Here is a 19,343-nt window from a genome sequence, read left to right as displayed (position 1 = left end):
TCAGCGTTTCTTAAACTAAAATATTTGACGCACGATGGCGACACATGCACTAGGTCACGGGTCATGCGGTGTCGTCTGATCAAGAAAACACGCTATCAACGCGATCACCGGGCGCGCAGAAATTATACTAGTCATTATGTTCGGAGGCGCGCTCATCGTACACTCACTGAACGCCGACGGCCAAACCGCACTAATCCCTAGGCTTTGAATCTAACACGCAGCGAAGATCTCGACGCCAGTCTACTTTTCACGACAACGTTCGCCCGGAACGCGAAGGAGACAACGAAACACGGCCCTGATTTTCTGTCGACGCGTTTATACAGGTTAGTAGGCACGTTCGCGAGCCATCCCTGCGGCAGCGTCGGCCCGCCCGCTTTTCCGTTCCCTTGCAGGTAGCAGCTAGTAGTCAAACTTGTTTTCGGGGCTCTCTGATAAAAGTGCCGCGGCAGCGTCCACGCAGCGATGGAAGTTCGCGTCATTTCGAGAGTGCTGCTCATCGCCCTTTTGGACCACTGCTTGGCGGCAAGTGCAGATGTCTCGGCATGCCTGGACGCTCGGAACCACAAGAGCGAGCCTGGCCCGGAATCGAGCCTTTACGGTCACGTAAGTTTGGAGCTACGCGGGCTTCGATCTCAATCGAGCGCGCTAAGGGCGCTCGTACTGTCACGTGGCCTCAGATGCCGCAGGGCGCGCGCGCGCGCGCGCGCGCGCACGACCCCGAACTATGCCCGAACGCTTGCGTAGTCGGCATGACCGTCCACGGCGCGCGCGTTTAAAATACGCGAAGCCGGCTGATTATGTTTCAAGCGACCACTCGCGAATGTGCCTTCATTGGTCCTTAGCAAACTGAGCACGTCTAAAAGCGGAAACTGAATTACCACAAGAGTTTTCCTTTAGTACCGCTGTACTTGCGCCGTCATTCGTTAACATTTAATCGGAACGGTGTACGTAGTCGGGGGTGCTCCGTCGAAAATTTCCAGCACGTAGTAGCTTCAACGCCTGAACGCTCCTGCAAACGTTCACTTCCGCTGTTCCAGTACATGCACCGAAGCTAAAGCACATATAATTGCGGAAAAGAATTTTGGTGGCTAGCCGCCGCAAAATGCCCGCCTTGAAATTTGTTTTGACCATGCGCTAACATGATGGGGCAAGTCCTTAGCGACCTGTACCTACACGCGTGTGTGACCGATGACGTACGCCAGCATTTTTTTTTTTTTTTTAATTACGAAGCTAGAGCTTGTAACCCATGTCTTCCATCTGTATGTATGCCGTACGTATAATTGTTATCGTTGTGATTCTACGCTTGTGCTGACGACATCGTTTGTGCTAACGTTGCGATGTTTTAGATCTGTTAGTGAGTGACCTTATCAGTGCAAATAATTAATGCAGGAACCACTTCTTTCAGTGAAACATGCGAGCACCCATACACACCGACATAAACAAATACGCGCACGAAATAAATAACAACACACACACACACACACACACACAAACACACACACACACACACACACACACACACACATTATATATATATATATATATATATATATATATATATATATATATATATACTCGTTGCGATGTTTTAGATCCGTTATGGGTGACCTTATCAGCACAAATAATTAATGCAAGTTATATATATATATATATATATGTGTGTGTGTGTGTGTGTGTGTGTGTGTGTGTGTGTGTGTGTGTGTGTGTGTGTGCGTGCGTGCGTGCGTGCGTGCGTGCGTGCGTGCGTGTCCTGAGCTCAATATTTTCAACCCATGTTCCTCACCTCTACATATCATCATCAGCACCAGTCACGACTTATTTGTCGTCGTTCGTGGCTCGGAATCTTCGAGAACAAACGTGTGGAGGCAACAACAGAAAGCCGGCAGATCCCACGCCCTGTGGGAATCGATGATACGCGAAGCAGTGTGCGGGGAGCCTACCAAGTTCGCGAAACGACCATGAGAGCACCAAGACGTAGGTGGTTGTTTCATGAACTACATGACACGCATGTCATGACATTCATGTCATGAGTCCTCGGGCATCCCTTTAGCTGCGCCTAAGAGATCTCAAGGCAAAAGCCTTAGTCATGCTCGTGACTATGACTTCGACCATGAACCTTTAGCTCTTTCCTTGGCTTAGTACCACATGCCGAACCCCTTCCATTGGTTTTTGAGTGATAATCTTTTTTTCGCTGAGTCATGGTCATTTTTGCTGAGTCATACTCATTACTATGACTTCTACTACAATCCTTTAGTGTTTCCTTCACTTAGTGCTTTCCTCCGAAACCATTTCAGAGGTTATTGAGTATTAATCTTTTTTCGATGAGTCATTGTCATTTTTGCTGAGTCATGCTCATGACTATGACTTCTACCACCATCATTTAGTGTTTCCTTCACTTAGTACCCACGTCCGAACCCATTTCAATCGTTTTTGAGTGCTAATGTTTTTTCGCTGAGTCATTGTCATTTTTGCTGAGTCATGCTCATGACTATGACTTCTACCAGCATCCTTTAGTGTTTCCTTCAATTAGTACCCACGTCCGAACCAATTTCAGTGGTTTTTGATTGTTGATCTTTTTCGCTGGGTCATTCTCATGACCTACATGACACGTATGTCATGACATCTATGTCACGACCTATCACTTATGTTCGTCATACACTCCTGTCATACTATGCCAATTTTGGTACTTACCAAGTTAACGAAACGACCATGAGAGCACCAAGACCTAGGCGGCTATTTCATGACCTACATGACACGCATGTCGTGACATTCAAGTCATGACATAACATTTATGTTCGTCATGTACTCTTGTCATAGTGTGCCAATTTTGGTACATACCAAGTAAACGAAACGACCATGAGAGCACAAAGACGTATGCGGCTAGATAGATAAATACTGTCGAAGTAGCAAATGTTCACCAAGAAATGCTTCGCATTTAATAAAGAAGTTCCTCTGAAGTGGTGGAGAATTACCACCCGGTTCGTGGCCTAACCTCAACAGTGGTTTTGCGCCATTAAATAAGGCATCATCATCATCATCAGCTTCTTGTTCCCCAGTCCTCTCACCGTTTACCCCTGAGCTCCGCTCGGGTCGTCGCGTCACCCCACCGTTTGCTGCAATGTCCAGTCATGGCCCACCCTGTACAACTGACACCGCCATTTCTGCGCGGCCTTCTTCCGCCTGGGCCATCAGTAGCGGTCAACGTGACCCCCAAGTGTTCGCTGGCTTATCTCGGTGAAGACGTCGAAGACTGGATCGAGAACTACGATCGATTCATCGACTACAATATTCGGGACAATTCTTATAAACTCCACAACGTCGCTTTCTACCTCTCCGAAGTCGCCAAAACTTGGTTCTAAACCACGAGCCTGACCTCCCTGACTGGACCACTCTCACTCGGAAGTTTCATGATATTTTTGGCGTTCCTGCTACTCGCACTGAAATCGCAAAAAAGAAGCTCGACCAGCGTGCTCAATTTTCCGGAGAATCGTGCACGTCTTACACCGAAGATGTCCTCGCCCTGTGCAGGCGTGTAAACTCCACTATGTCAGAAAGCGACCGCGTTCGTCCCGTAAAGGGAATCAACACTATCGCACGGCTTCAACGCTCTGGCTACACAGAACCCTACCGCCGTTGAAGATGTCATCACCATGTGCCAGCGCGTTGAGGAACAGCAATCCCTTCGCGTTCACACTGCAGATATACGTATGACGGTCGTCTCCCTGAGGCTACGGCCCTGCGCACTTTTATCCGTGCTATTTGTACGTGCGGAACTCCGCGCGAAATGCTCTTCCTGGGCTTCTGGTACCGTCACCTCCCCTCCTGCGACCGGTTTGCTAGTAATCATTAAAAAAGAGCTCGCGTCCACTCCCCGTGTCACGTGTTCTGACGCTACACGCGCTCCTATACAGTAACAATATATGCCGACGTCGCCGCGATGTGTCATGTGACCAAAACATCTGCACACACAGCTCAACCACACTACTCTGCTTGGCGTACGTCCCATCCTCTTTGTTATTACTGCGGGTACCGAGGGCACATTTCTCGGTTCTGCCGACGGCGCCAACAGGACGAGAAGCGCCGTCGTTAGTGACACTGCATAGTGCCGCAATTTCTATCACTGGGGCTCATTTACACTCCCGTCTACGGAAAGTGACCATACTGCGGCGCTCCTTTGCGTGGAACAAACGATGCCACAATTCACCCGATCGCGCAATGTGCTGTACGTTGGTATCCGTCATCGATGGTATCCGTCATCACATAGTATTTGCGGTGCTACGTGAGCGCACTCACAAACTAATTCTGGGTTGGAATTTCTTGTTGTCCGCCTCCGCGTTTGGATGGATGGATGGATGAGGCTGAACCCTTTAAATCGGGCGGTGGCACACGCCACCTAGCCGTGACTATTAACATATTTTGTACTTTGTGGAGGGTGAAATTTCACCCTTGGGCCTTGATTTTAGCTACCAATCAGATAACCTCCGTTTGGTTATTTCTACCCGCTTAAAGTCTATTTTGCTTCCACTGTCCCTAAACCCCAATGCTTTGAAAAAATCAGCCCCGTTGCTTTGCACTGTAGGGTTTAAGCCCTTTACAGAAAAGTATGAGGTGTTCAGTCGTTTCCACTTCCTCTCAACACGCACCGCACAACGTGTCTATACCTTGGTACTTGACTCGGTACATCTTAGTCCGCAATACTCCCGTCCTGGCTTCAAACAACAAAGAGCTTCCCCTAGAATTATCATAGATATTTTCTTTGGTAATTTCTTGCTTGGAAGTTCTGCATGTGCCCAGTGCTGATTTCGTCTGCATCCCTGTTTTCCCACACACCCCTCTCTGTTTTTTTAACCTTTTTCTTAACCGCTGTTTCTTGGTTTGCACCCCTCCTGCAGTCCAAATATTTGATTGACAATTTTCTGGGCAGCTTCCTCCATTTTGTGTCAACATTCCTCATGTACAAATAACTGAAAATTATCCTTGCTCACCGCATTTCCGCCATTTCTCTCAAACGCTCCTCAAATTCTATCTTGGTGCTATAGCTTCCCTGCCCTCGAATGACGTCCATCCCATGTCACCCTGTACCGGCCCCCTGATTTGGTGCATTTTCGTGTGCTCCCAAAGCAAGCCTACCTACCCCTCGCTGCTTAATTTCCAACCTTGCTCGAACCTCTGATCTCATGCACAAGACCGCATTGCCGAAAGTCAAACTAGGGACCACCACCCCTTTCCAAATCCCTCTCACCACTTCGTACCTATTGTAATTCCACATTGCCCTATTTTTCATCACAGCTGCATTCTTGCTGCCTTTAGTCGTTACATATTTTTCATGTGCCGTTAGGTACTCAGCCCCATTGTTTATCCACACTCCAAGATATTTGTACTTATCCACTACCTCCAGTGTAACCTTCCAGAAGGTTACATGTATCCTATGCTCGCTGCACTGATTGTCATTAAAACTCATGACTGCCGATTTTTCTTTACTAAACTTCAAACCTAAGCTATCTCCCTCTTTACCACAGATGTCTATTGATCCCTGCAAGTCTTCCCTGTTGTACAATGCCATTTTTATCAGTTGTCGCCAGCGCCTCCTATCCCTGACCGACATCAGTCACCAATGCCATTCTACAGATGATGCGCATAGCCGAACAAGTCATCGCCGTTCGTCCCGCAGAGATTGTATACACGGCGACGTGTTGATTCACCGTTATGGCAGCATCTCATCTAGGTGAATTACCCGCCGGGGTAGCTCAGTCAGCTAAGGCGTTGCGCTGCTGAGCTCGAGATCGCGGGATCGAATCCCGGCCGCGGCGGCCGCATTTCGATGGAGGCGAAATGCAAAAACGCCCGTGTGCTTGCGTTGTAGTGCACGTTAAAGAACCCCAGGTGGTCGAAATTATTCCGGAGCCCTCCACTACGGCGTGCCTCATAATCAGAACTGGTTTTGGCACGTAAAACCCCAGAAAGAAGAAGAAGAAGAAGATCATCTAGGTGAATTGTGATCGCTCCTAGCGTCCTTCGTTTCACCGATGGGTATGTAATGTTTACTGCATTGAATACTACTCCCGATCCCCAATTGTTGCCCCGTGGAGTAACTATCACATGCGCTGTTGATACTCAAACCGTTGTCCTCGTTCCCCTTATTGTTGCACCGACGGAGTCAACATTGCCTCCTCTCGGCTCTTCCTCTCTTCTGAGAAGTTCCATCAGCCCAGAGTTTTCACCCGCTCAGACCCGAGATCTATACTCCATTTGATGAAAAATCATGATGCCTTGTTCGACGTCCATTGAGATGCCTGTCGCATTAAGACGCCTCGGTAAGATGCATGTCGCTACTCATCTCATTCAGACCGATGGCTAATGCATCGTTCACCGCCGTCCATATAGAGTGTCTCTTACCGAGCGCAAAGTTATCAAAAAAAAAAAAAAATCCATCCGACATGCTTGAACGGAATATAATACGCCCTTCCACAAGTCCCTGGTTTTCTTCAGTGGTTCTTGCACAGAAAAAAGGTCGGCTCGGTACGGTTTTGCGTCGATTACCGCGCCCTCAACAAAATCACACGCAAAGACGTTTATCTCCTGCCACTAATTGATGACGCGTTGGACCCGCTGCAGGGCGATGAGTACTTTCCCAGCCTTGATCTTCGATCTGGTATACTGGCAAATACCAATTCACGAGTCTGACAAGGAGAAAACGGCATTTCCAACCCCGTACGGGCTCTACGAATTCAACGTGATGTCTTTCGAACTCTGCAACGTGCCTACCATATTCGAGTGCATGATAGACTAGTGTTTTACGTGTTCTCAAATTGAAGACCTGACTGTGCTGTCTTTACGATGTAGTTGTATTTTCTTCAACATTCTCATATCTCGAGCGCCTTAATGAAGTTCTAACCTGTCTTGCCAAGGCTGGACTGCAGCTGAACACACACAGGCACGCACTCACAAAATGCCGCTTCGCGAGCAAGACCATCAAGGTTCTGGGACACTTAGTAAATAAGGGATTCGGCCGGACCCGGAGAAGATTGCCGCAGTCCTCAACTCTCCCCGCCCGGACCGTCAAAAAGACTTGCGCAGTTTTATCCTCGTGTCCTACTTCAACATCGCAACTCTTGCGTCCCCGTACCACCAAGTTCTTGGAGCTGCCGTACCCTTCGTTTGGACAGAGGAGTGCGAAGCAGCTTTCCGGGCTCTAAAGCGGGCCCTCACGTCCGAGCCGGTACTGTGCCATTTTGACACGACTGCACCTACCATCGTCCACATGCACTGACGCTAATGGTCATGGTATTGGCGCTGTTCTGTTACAACCTGACCATAGCGCTCGTGAGCTAGTCATTATCTATGCCAGTCGTTGCCTGTAAATAGCAGAGAAAATTTATACCATTACTGAGGAGGGAGAGGCCTTCGTCCTGCAGTGGACATAAATATAGACTGATGATGATGATGCTGTGCAGGAATGCCTTGCTGTGTGGGCTGTGCAAAAATTCCGCCCGTATCTACATAGGCGCCGCTTCACGGTCGTTACAGACCACCATGCATTGTGCTGGCTCTCCTCGCTGAAGAACTTATCGGGTCGCCTTGGACGCTTACAAAAATTCGCTTACAGGAGTACGACTTCGATATAACATACAGATCTGGAAAGAAGCACCAAGACGCCGATGCTCTCTCTCGTTGCCCGTTTCCGATCTCGCATCTTCCACCAACGCCTCCCCGCCAAAGCCCTTCTCACGAGCCACCTTCATCCCCTTTACAAATAACACTGGACTGACCAGGCGCTGACTGCCATCACGTCCTTATTGCGCACCGGGGTGCAGACCCATACTGCCTGACTATTTTTGACCGCCTCTTCTCCCCCAAACGCCCGTCTGCGTGGACAAATTGACCAGTTCAAGTTGCACAAAGGGGCCCTATGCCACTACATTTATCACCCCGATGGCAACAAGTGGGCTCCCGCCATTCCCCATTCTCTGCAAAGCGATGCTTTACAAGCTTTTCACGATGATCCAACGACAGGTGATCTTGGATATCACAAGACTTACGACAGGATCCCAAGACGGTTCTCTTGGCCTGGTCACTCCTCAGCCGTGGCCAAGTATGTTGCCTCTTGTGTGCCTTGTCAACGCCGCAAGCGTCCCTCATCTGCTCCCTCTGGGCCCCTTCAACCCCTCCCTTGTCCTGCCTCTCCATTTGAGGTCGTCGGAATTGACTTGTATGGGCATTTTGCTCTGACCGCCAACGGTAAGCGCTGGATTGTGACAGCTGTTGATCGCCTCACTCGCTATGCGGAGACAGCTTCTCTACATTCTGGCACAGCTTATGAAGTTGCAGACTTTTTCCTACGAAGCATATTTTTAACGCCATGGAGCACCACGCGTTCTCCTCAGTAACCGCGGCAAGCTGTTCCTTTCCTCCATTCTTTCTGAAGTACTACGAGGCACCAGCGCTGTTCATAAGACAACTTCCAGCTACCACCCACAGACTAATGGCTTGACTGATATACAGTGTCTTGACTGAAACTTGACAGAAACTTGACCGAGCGTTTCGATCACACACTCTCAGACATGATCTCAATGTACATCAGCCCGGACCCCACAAACTGGAATGCGATCCTAACGTTTGTAGCTTTTGCCTACAACACCGCACCTCAACGTACCACCAGCTTTTCCCCATTCTTCCTTGTCTACGGCCGCTCACCAACTTAATGATGCATCGTTGTTATCGGCTCCTGTCTCATTGGCAGTGCCTTTTCCCGAATAGTTTGTTTCCAGCCTCGCCCACTGCCGCCACATCTCCCAGGACGCTCGCAAGCGTCGCTGCGATTCGACTCACTGCAGTGTGATGTTGTACCCTGGCGACGAAGTATTACTCTGGACACGTGTGCGTGTCCCCGGTATATGTGACAAATTCGACAGTCGTTTTCTTGGACCCTACCGGATTATTGAACAAACTTCTCCCGTTAATTACCGCATCTTGCCCCTTTGTACTTCCTGCGATCGTCGTTTTCGCCGCACAGAAATTGTGCACGTGCCTCGTTTGAAACCTTATATATATAGTACCATGAAACCCGTCGTATACGACGGGTTTCATGGTACTCTTTTCCGCGGCCAAGTTACAAGTTAGCCGCTTCCGCCCAGAGGGGGAAATAAGTGTAAGCACAACATTTGCACCTCATCTTCCTCACCTGCACATATCATCACCACGAGCCGCGACTTTGTCGTCGTGGCTCGGAATCTTCATGTAATAGAGAGAGAGAGAGAGGGATAAAGAAAAAAAAAGCATCTTGAAAGCAAGAGAACAAGGATTTCAATTGGCCCAACCCCTAAATTTAAATTGGGCCAACCCCTAAATTTCAAGTTGGCTCACCCCTAATTTCAAGCTGGCCGACCCCTACTATCGTATAGGCTTCCCCATGCATTTTCTATGGAGCCCTATACATCGCTAAGGGAATTCACTCTGATCAACTTTCTTTCTATCTTTTTTTTTTGGGGGGGGGGGTGATTGTTTCATATCACTTATAAAGCTACCAATCATCCACAAATGCACTACTATAACGCTTAATTGTCTTAACTTCGTAAATTACGCATTTTGTGCAGATACAAGGCATTACATTTTTCGCCTGACGGACAGATTTTGCTGGGGTACTCGACGAAGAATGCGAAGACGGCGCCGCCACACCATGGTCCACGCGCCTCTCTTAGGCTCCCTTCTCCGTCGATCAAGTGCTACAATAAAGGTTAACAACCGTAGTGAAACTACGGTTGTTAACCGTAGCCCACATTCCCTCTCTCTATTATTTATTTATTATTTATTACAAATACCCTCAATCGCCTAATCTTCAAAGAGGGGAGTGGGGGGTTACAATTGAAAATAGCAATTCAAAATTCTGAAAATACGCGGCATCATTATACACTTGGTAAAAAAACAAAGAAAAAAAAACACTGAGCAACATCAGCTATAACAAACAGTAAGGATGGCATGAATTGTGTCTAGTAGAACGAAAGGAGGGGGAAAAAAGCCACCAGCGGTTAACAATAAGCCAGATGCGTACATAATATGAATACGAAGCGAATGTGCACCACGCGAACAGGTGTACATTAGAACGAGAAAAAAAAATTAATCAGGCCTCAGCATCTCTGATAACACACACGCACACGCATAGACAGAGAGAGAGATCAAATAAACATTTGCGAAAAAGTGTACTGTCGGTGACAAATGCAATGCAAGCCGGTAGGTAGTTCCAGTCGTTAGTTGTGCGCGGCATGAAAGAAGGTCTTCGTATTCTAGCGGTTGCATCCGTCTTTATTAAGGCGATAGCCTTAAGCGGCTCGTTGCGCGATGGCCTTGGAAAGATCGCGGCGTAGTCGAATGGTACAAAAACAACCACGTGACCTTCTCCGGGTGAGAGGCGGGTGGAGAGGGGAACGAGCGGCGCACGAAGGCAGAAAAATCATGAGCCATTCAACTCTGTGAAGGTGGATGACCAGCGAAGCAGTTTAGCACGTATTCGTGTTGCTCCTCAGGAGTCCGGACTACACGCGGCCGTACCATTACGACGACAGTAGAGAAGTGAAATTCAAAATGGATAACGGCAACTTGTCTTTCTGTTTTTTTTTTTTTTTATACATTCGCGTGGACGACGGGACCGCCTCCCCGAGGAGCCGGACGAAACTAGACACGCGTGACTTCGACGGCACCGCCACCATGGGAGAGCGGAAAGAAAGGAAACTAGATACGCAAGCGATTGGAACGCCAACAAAGAGATGGTGGTGCGAACGTAGACATGATCGACGAGGGTTGCACAGCGGCAAATCTTCGAGAAACCTTTATTATCTACCTGGAAGTCTACTGATATTGAAAATGGTGCCTAATAATTGATAACTGATCTACTCAAAATGCATATCCGAGGGACGCCGACGAGCCAGCAGTGGAAGAAGACGACGACGAACGCGCCAGCAGTGGCACGAGCGCGTTCGCGTGGGACCTGAGTATTTGTTGTGTGGGGGAGCACACGCTGCCACCTTCTCCCGCGGGCGCTCGCCCGTCGCCGGCGCACGGAGCGCCCGCGACAGCAGCCGTGTGGACATCTCGTGCGCGCACACCGCGCGCTGCGGGAGCCGGGCGAACACGGGAGAAATGCACTTTGCCCTCTCCCGGTTCTCGCTCGCCTCTCGCGACGCGCGTGCCGCGCGGGAAGAGGGAAAGCATCCGGCGGGCGAGGAGGACACTCCCCTCGCGGAAAGGCAAAAAGGCATAAAAGAGCGCGACCGAGAGACCCCCGCTCTCTCTGACCTCGCTTGACCTTCTGCCTGGACGGATTTTTACCTGCTGAAAGCCGTGAGTGACCTCGTTCGCGTGACTACCACACGCGACGAGGCAAGCCTATTTTATTAGTTGTTATACAGAGCGGACTTCCCTCTACAAGTGTGTTTTATTGCTGACAGCAATAAACGTTGTTAAGTTGACTCGCTGGTTGCCTTATTCGCCCGAACCCTACGTAGCTGCGATTACACGCGCTACGGGTTGGGGAAGACCCCCACAGTTGACGCAGAAGAAAAATGCATGGAACCCTAGCCACAAGCAGCTTCGTTGTAAAAAAGGAAAAAAATCACAGCATATCCACGGGGTGAATGATGATGAGTGGGCGAAGCTCCGGAGGGAATCATCGGATCTCCCGCTTAAGGGGACGCTAGCACAAACGCGTTAGAAACGTGCAGTACTCTCTAGTAAGGGGGAGCGGCCACAGCGTCTTACGCAGCCATTTACACATGCCGGAACGTGCGCCGCGTTTGCCGACGCCATCACATGACTGCTGAGAGAGTATACCCCCCGTATTCATAAACGCTCCTCGACTTGAACTTGACTTGCCACCGCTTTGGGCAGCGCGTTCGAAACGCGTTGAAGGTAAGGCGGAGAGGCCACAGCGTCTTACACCAGCTTCTTACACGGGCCGTAACGCGCTAGCACAAACGCGTTAGAAACGCGCTAGAAACGCGGCCTTTCGTTAATGTTGGGTCAGAGGAGGCTATGGTTGGGTATTTATTGCCATCGTGGTGCGTGTGTCCATGTCCGCTTCGTGGCGTAGTGGGCTAACGCCGCGCGCTCGGAAGCGAGGGGTCCCTGGTTCGATTCCGCGCTACGGACACAACTTCGGAATTTTTTTCTCATTTTTCTCAGACTGGTTACACACTACTGGTTACACACTACTACTACGACGACGGGGACGGAACGGGTGCCGCTATAAGGAGCTTCGCCCCTAAAACAGTTGTTGCGTCGCTGACGTCACGCAGCAGCGGCGGCGGTTGTGGCAACAGTCGACTGCGACGCGTTGGAGGACGCTTTCCCGGGGCCTAGCGGATTGCGCGGTAGGCCCCGGAAGTACGCTACGGCCGAGGACGCTCGCCAAGCGGGAAACGAAGTGCGACGTGCGAAGCGGCAGGAGCAAGGCGTTCGACCGCGGGTGTTGCTTTCCCCTGCTGAGTGAGAGGATGCAACGTAAAGTCGAAGAGAAACGTCATTGGCGCGAGTCTGATCCCGCAATACGAGCGCGCGAAGCAGCAGCTAAGCGTCGAAAACGAGCCGAAGAAGCCGAACTGCGAAAGCAGCAACGCGACGATGCGAGACGGCGCATCACCGAGTGCGCAGCAGGCTTTCGCCTTCGCGTGTTTCAGGGGTGTAACAAGCTGCCGAACACACACACACACACACACACACACACACACACACACACACACACACACACACACACACACACACACACACACACACAGAGAGAGAGAGAGAGAGACAGACAGACACACGCGCGCGCGCGCACTCACATTCACACACACAGGGTGTTTCAGCGAACACCTTCAAAATTGCTAAGCGCGATACCGACGCGATTTAAATGCAGATTTTCTGCTTTACCATCTGATAAACAGTTTGCTTGCATAGAGTGCTCGTTTCAAAAGAGGTTGTCCGACACTTTTCGCGTGTATCGCAACCTGAAGGTAGCACGATTTGTTTCCTAGGTTACTCCCTCTTTTATTTACTCATTTCACTGGTAAACGACCCACAAATATTTCTGGAATTGTACACTTGATGAAATGTTAAGTTTGAAGCTCTTTTAATAGTAATCTTGCTTCTTAGAGTTTTCCCGTCATATTTATGAAACTTGGAGAAAAATTAGAAGACGTCGCGTGAGTAGGCGTGCAGCAGTTCAGGTGCCTGCTGAAGAAAAATGCATTGACGAAAGTTTTCAACATTCAAACACAATTTATTTACAAAAATAAGCACTAATTAATCCACTATATAAGCTCTCTGCGAGGTTATCTGGTCAAAATGTGGTTGCCCTACTGCACGCTCGCAGCTGCTACAGTCTTGCTAGCATAACACTCAACTGCCTTTTCAGGAGTGTTAAGCCATCACAAATAGATGCGGAGATGTGTGGACACAAATCGCTTAAGAAGTTTTCCAGACACATCTTTGTGCTGATAACATGGGTTTTCTGGCAAGGTTACGTTCTTTCCAATAATTTCCTTCAGTGCTTTCAATGGTATTTCTCAAACAGCTCAGATCTTGAGCTTCAGCAAAAGACTTGAGAACACCCTCACATTAAAAAAAAGGTCAGAATTTGTCTGCTTGCATAAATTAAAATTTGCCGCTTTGGGCATATTTATTTAGTTGAACAAGGTGGTGTTCCTGTCCAGGTTTTCAGCCACTAGCATGCACATGCACACAGAGCAGTGTTCCACAGTGCGGACAATCGGCTTTAATCAACAAAAAGCCTGCCAAGTGGGCGAGCACATCTTCCCCCAAGAGAAGAAACTTCCTTTAAGTCGAGAATGAGGTCGCTTCTCTCATCACTCTCTACCGAATAAGTGATGCTTTGTGTTTTTTTTTTTTTAATTTTTGCTGAGAAAAATCAACCAGGTAGGTACTGTCATCGATCGCGTACCCAGGAAACGAATTTACAAGTGCCCCAATACTTCTAGCTACAAAAAAAAAAGGTCAATTCACAAACGTCTAGAATAAACCTACGCCGTTGCAACAAGTCAAACACGGCGATCACACCATACTGCAGCCTTATAATCACTAGAAAAGGCACGCCAACATATACAAGCAACTTCTCTGTGAAAATGAAAAGGATTACAAAGGGACATTATCCTTAACAAAATCATAATCATTACTCGCATATCTTCGTTGTGTCCGTCGGTACCCAGCTGTCACCTTTTACTTGCGCTGCCCTTTTCTTCCTTCGTTCAACGTCGCGGGGGTAACAAAATATCCGCGGCTCTTTTGAGGTCGATCCAGTGCACAGAGCGACAAAGCAGCCCGTCATGTTTCGTTAGCAAGCACGAACATCACAAGGGACTACACAAAACACGAGCTCCCGCACCACAACGCCCGCCACAAAGAAAGCAAATGGAGCGCGCGTCCGTTCAGCTCGACAGCCGGCGCGAAAGAACCAACATGGCGCCGAAAAGCCAGAGCGGCGGCGCGGGCCGGTTCAAAGGCTGTCCCTACCCTTTAAAGCGGCGCTGGCATCGAGGCGGCCGCCATTGAGCGCCTTCAGGGGTGAAATCCTATTGACCCTTTTCGCGAAGCAGTTTGTACTAGAGAAACGAGATGGCGCTTACGGCGGCGCGCCATACGTCTCCTCAGCGACTGCGCACGAATACGAAACCATTACCGCTTCTACCTTGCTTCTGTGCAATCAGCTGTCGGAAATGCAACTGAGTTTTCGCTAACGCACTGTGCTCCAATCACGCTGGTTTGAATCATGTGGATTGAAGACGCGTGCAGTAGTTGGTTGCAAAAATAGTGACTCCATGGCATATTAAGGAATGTAATGAATATATGGGGTGAAGTTCGCGGAACGCTGCTGCAACTTTCCGTACGTGTTTCCGGCACTTCGAGATGTACGGCTTTCCTCGAGGATACAGAAATCTGCTTATCCGCCAGCGTTGTATCGCTAGCTAACCTTCAAAGAAAGAGCTTCAGCCCCGGTACGTCGGCAAGAGTGAGTACCGCTCGTTAAACAATGATAACAGGAATAGCGCCGCTTCCTGTCATAAGAGAGGTTTAGCTCGTCCGGTAATCGGGTAAACGTGAGCGGACTGGGCGTTGGGGCGTTTTGCCGGAACCGTAAACGTGAGCGGCCCGTATTGTGCTGCCACCTGGTGGCGCAGAAATCAAACAGCCAAAAAACAGCTAATATTGTAGTAACCATGTGTATTCTACTTCTCTGCTGGTGTAAATCTTCGGCGGCCACACGATTACGCCACTGTCGAACATTTACACCTGCAGCGAAGTAGAATACACTTGGTTACTGCAATATTAGCTGTTTTTGTCAGTTTGAGCTCTGCGCCACCAGGTGGCAGCACCATACAGGCCGCTCACGTTTACGGTTCCGCTAACATGCCCCAACGCCCGGACCGCCCGCATTTACCCGATTACCGGACAAGCTAAACCTCTCTATTGTAGGTTTCGCGCGCAGTATCTACACACATATACCCCAACCAGCACGGAAACTTACACCCACTTTATCGCCAATGTGTCAAGAATAAGTGAATGGGCGCACACTTCAATATATGCGCACTATATACACACAATAAATGACGGTACTACACCGACAACGCACGAAGGGTCGAAGTTGAATGTTTCGTGACGGTCCACAAGAGTAAGCGAGTTACGAGCAATAATACGTCTTTGCTACAAGGTATTACAATATTACAATGTACATGAACAGCTACGTTTCAGGCCTTGTGTGCAGCAAGATCAAATCTAACGGAACTGAGCACACCCACGAGTGAATAGGCAGAAAATAATCAGATAGTGACCGCACCGAGAAACTTTACTGGGTCAGAAACAGGACAAGCCGCTGCTTCAAAATATTTGCCAAATAAAGAACGAAGAGCAAAACATGCTAATCTTGATTCAATTCATGAGCGGAAAGTTTGGATAGCTTCGAATACATATTCAGCCCCGCGTTTAGAGTAAGCACCATATACGCTGCTCGCACCTTTTGGACATACGTAGCTTGATCAGCTCCGAAAGCGCTTTTACATGCTCTCTGAAACTGCCGCCAAAGCTTCGTGTCGCCCACCCAGTCACCGTCTACGATATCTCTCGAAACAGAGGTTTGCTAAGCCGCACCCACGTCACACATCCATTGTAAACACGGAGGCAACGGAGGCAGTTGAGGCAAGCAATGGACGCGTCACCACGTGATCAAACATGGCAGCGCCCACGGGATCGCCGCGAAAAGGAGGACCCGGTTCGCTTGCCCTCACGTGATTGGTCAGAATTGTGGTTGCGTCAGCGGCCGTCAGAGACAGCGGGGCGGTACCGCAAATTTTGAACACGTCACGCATCTGTCAATCATCTTGAAAGCGAACCCGTCGTTGGCCATGAGTAGAACCGGCGAATAGGTAGTCCGCTTTGGGTTCCGTTGCTGTGGCTTGGCTGGTTGCTTGCGTGCCGTGCCGCCTCGGAGACTCGCGGGCGGTGCGCGCGCGCACGCGTTGATTATCTCTAAGGTATGACTGGATACAGATAAAAACATGGCGGCGCCCCTCATTCTTTGCCTCGGGTTCTCTCCCGGACCCGTCAACGACTGGAGGTGCTATACGCGTTTTCAGAGCTAACAGATGAGGAGTTTCGGCGTGATTATCGTCTGTGGAGCCGTTCGAAGGCTGCGCGACATCATAGAGTAAAGAACCAACTTTAAAAATTTCCGCACAACTGATGGTGATGTGGCTATTTCCTTCGATTCGTGTGGTTACAATTTTTAACGCGTGGATTACCACCTGACGATGAACAGTTAAACTCCTCTATTCCTCTATTAACTCGTCATATGATGACGTACACTTCAGAGGTGGCACCCTCTCGTTTATTGGTCGCTTCCTCCCCGTCTTCCACCTCCGGCTTGGGAGTGGCCTATTTAGTGACGTAAGCGGCGAAGCGAACTGGTTCGCATTCGGAACCGTTATAAGATTCCGCCCCAGATCGACGTTTGCTCGCTTGTGTACAATGACCACGGCAGCCGCAAACACGGCTGAGATAGCCTCTAGCCGCAGTTTCGGCCACCAGGGTGAGAAGTGAGTGGGTAGGCCACACAAGACTTTGGCCAAAGCATCAGAGGCAGTGTAAGCATACCTTTCATTTATCCATTCTGTCTGCGCTGCAACTTTAAATAGTGCGCAAGCTTACCGGCTAAAGGCGATGAATGTCGCAACCAGACACAGCCCGACGTTGATATTCTAGTCTTTACAGCGGCACATTTATATAGTAGGGCTGTTACGGCCGTGCGCCTGTTGTCGTCGTTAACTGTATGCCCAATAACTGAACAGCGCTGATCAGACAACTTGGGAATCGTTTCCTGCTTTCTTATTAGTTATAGCTCAGATTAAAGTGTAGTCGTGTATATGCACGGACAAAATTGTTGCAAGTGGCCGATCGCTGGCTCGCCTGCTGCTTTATTCCCGGCGCAAAAAGAAAGCGCGCGGTTCCCGCCTATTACTCTACGTTTCACTTCGCTGTTGTGGAAAGCGAACTTATATTTATATTTTGAGAGAGAGAGTAAACATTTTATTACAAAAAAGGTAGTAAGAGTGTGGGAGGGACCCCTAGTCCGGGGTCCCTTGAACGATCTCGGCGACAGCACGGGCGCGTTGAACTAGGGCCCGGCGAACCTCGAGAGGCCCGTCGCGGAAAATTCATATGGCGTCAATACTAGCCATAATGATGCCCACGCTATGCGGGAAAGCAGTAACTTCGCAAATGTGAAAACGGCTCAGTTCCCATCTCAGTTCCCGGCTCAGTTTTTACCGCATTCTTTAGGTTCGCAAAGCAATGGTTGTCAGGTCAGGGAGCAAGCAGAAGCCTTCTCGGTATTACGTTCGATAAGCTTTTCTAGCTGTGCAAGCAAGGTGCGTTCACCTGGCACTGGATCCTCCATGTGCTTTGTTCAGTTCCTGTACATTGCTGCGCAGCAATCTGTAATGTTGCACAATATTGTACAGTAACGATAAGGACACTTGCACAGGCGGTGTTCAAAATGTGAGAGATTAGACTGCTTGTCAAGCTTCGGTCAAAGGTCGGTCTGAAATTGACTTTGTGCTCTTGTGTGAATGAGAACCCCACATGACAGGAAGGATTGCTCATGATAAAATTATCATGAGCTGTCGATTAACATACGCTGTCGAAGCGCTGATGGACAGAAGCAACCCACGGTGAGGAAAATAAAGTTGCACTTGATATTAGACGAGCAAAATTATCAAAATAACACGCACTCACGAACATATATGGTTGTTTGAGGCATATCGTTAAAACAGCCTATACGTCGGATCGGACAATCGACAACCCTTCTGTTTCTTCACTGCTGCTGCTGTCATTTAAAAAAATAGTCGACCAAAGCGCAAATTTCGCATCTTTTAATTGAAGAAGTGCTAGGAGCACTGGAGGTTAGTTTCGACGATACCTCTAGTCGAAGTTTTATTTTTCTAGACTCTCCAATCTGCCAAAGATTGTCAAATCTGACAAATAGTTAAAGTTAAGCCGTCATTTCAGCCGCTGCATGATATATTGCTAGTAGAATAATTCCAACGTAATTGTTTAACAAGGTACAGAAAAACTATCGGTCAAATGGATCGATTTCTATTGGCGCGGTAACGAAAGAGTAAAGTTTCCAATAGCTATACGCGCGTTTCATTTATGCAAGCGCAATACAGTGCTAAGATGCCTATATTGGCGCGCGTGTGCACGTATACAGCATTTCCATAACGACAGACCACTATACCGCACTAGTTCGTGAAACATATATGCACTTCGCAAGTTCGGGTAAGCTTAGAGGCAGCGTGCGATGCACGGTTTTGCAAATGGCAGAAAGATGAAGCGCGGAGGCGACTGTAGAGAGGGCGCAGCGCGAAAGCAGGCGCGGACGAACAGACGCACATCGGCTGACGAACCAACAACAAGTTCAAGTGGGATACTTGTTCGCACCGCAGGCCCGATTAGTATGCGAACGCGGACCGACGCGTTTTAACAGCTAAGCTACAAACTTGGGGCTTTGGGCAATCATCATTGTCTATTGGGACAATACCTGGGCCATGGCCAGACAGTGGCCTTCAGTGCAATGAAATGCGTTATTACTATACGGGCATATGCTCAAGATAGAACGATTTTACGCAGTGACATGCGTTTGTTGTTGATGTTTCGTCTTTATTATTTTTCCCCTGCTCCTGTATCTCTTAGTGCGTGCCCATGCTATAGTGTTCTTTTAATTATCTGTTTTTTTTTCTTTCTTAGTTCATTTTTAAATTAAATTTATATTTTCTATAGATGAAATGTAACAGCTGGAGTCG

At 48.8% G+C, this 19,343-nt stretch overlaps 1 protein-coding gene across 1 annotated transcript in view; it reads left to right on the top strand.

The window, feature by feature from the left end:
• The first annotated feature begins 55 nt into the window (after window positions 1-55).
• The window catches only part of LOC119442112 (folate receptor gamma-like), a 35,701-nt gene continuing 16,413 nt past the window's right edge, over window positions 56-19,343 (top strand). The window contains exons 1-2 of the mRNA XM_037706858.2: window positions 56-323; window positions 393-603. Of these exons, the coding sequence (XP_037562786.1) occupies window positions 463-603 (141 nt within the window). The 5' untranslated portion in view covers window positions 56-323; window positions 393-462. The remainder of the gene's footprint in view (window positions 324-392; window positions 604-19,343) is intronic.

The sequence above is a fragment of the Dermacentor silvarum genome, chromosome 2 (assembly GCF_013339745.2).
Source record: "Dermacentor silvarum isolate Dsil-2018 chromosome 2, BIME_Dsil_1.4, whole genome shotgun sequence".
Lineage (NCBI taxonomy): Eukaryota > Metazoa > Arthropoda > Arachnida > Ixodida > Ixodidae > Dermacentor > Dermacentor silvarum.
This window is presented reverse-complemented; position numbering and strand designations above follow the sequence as displayed.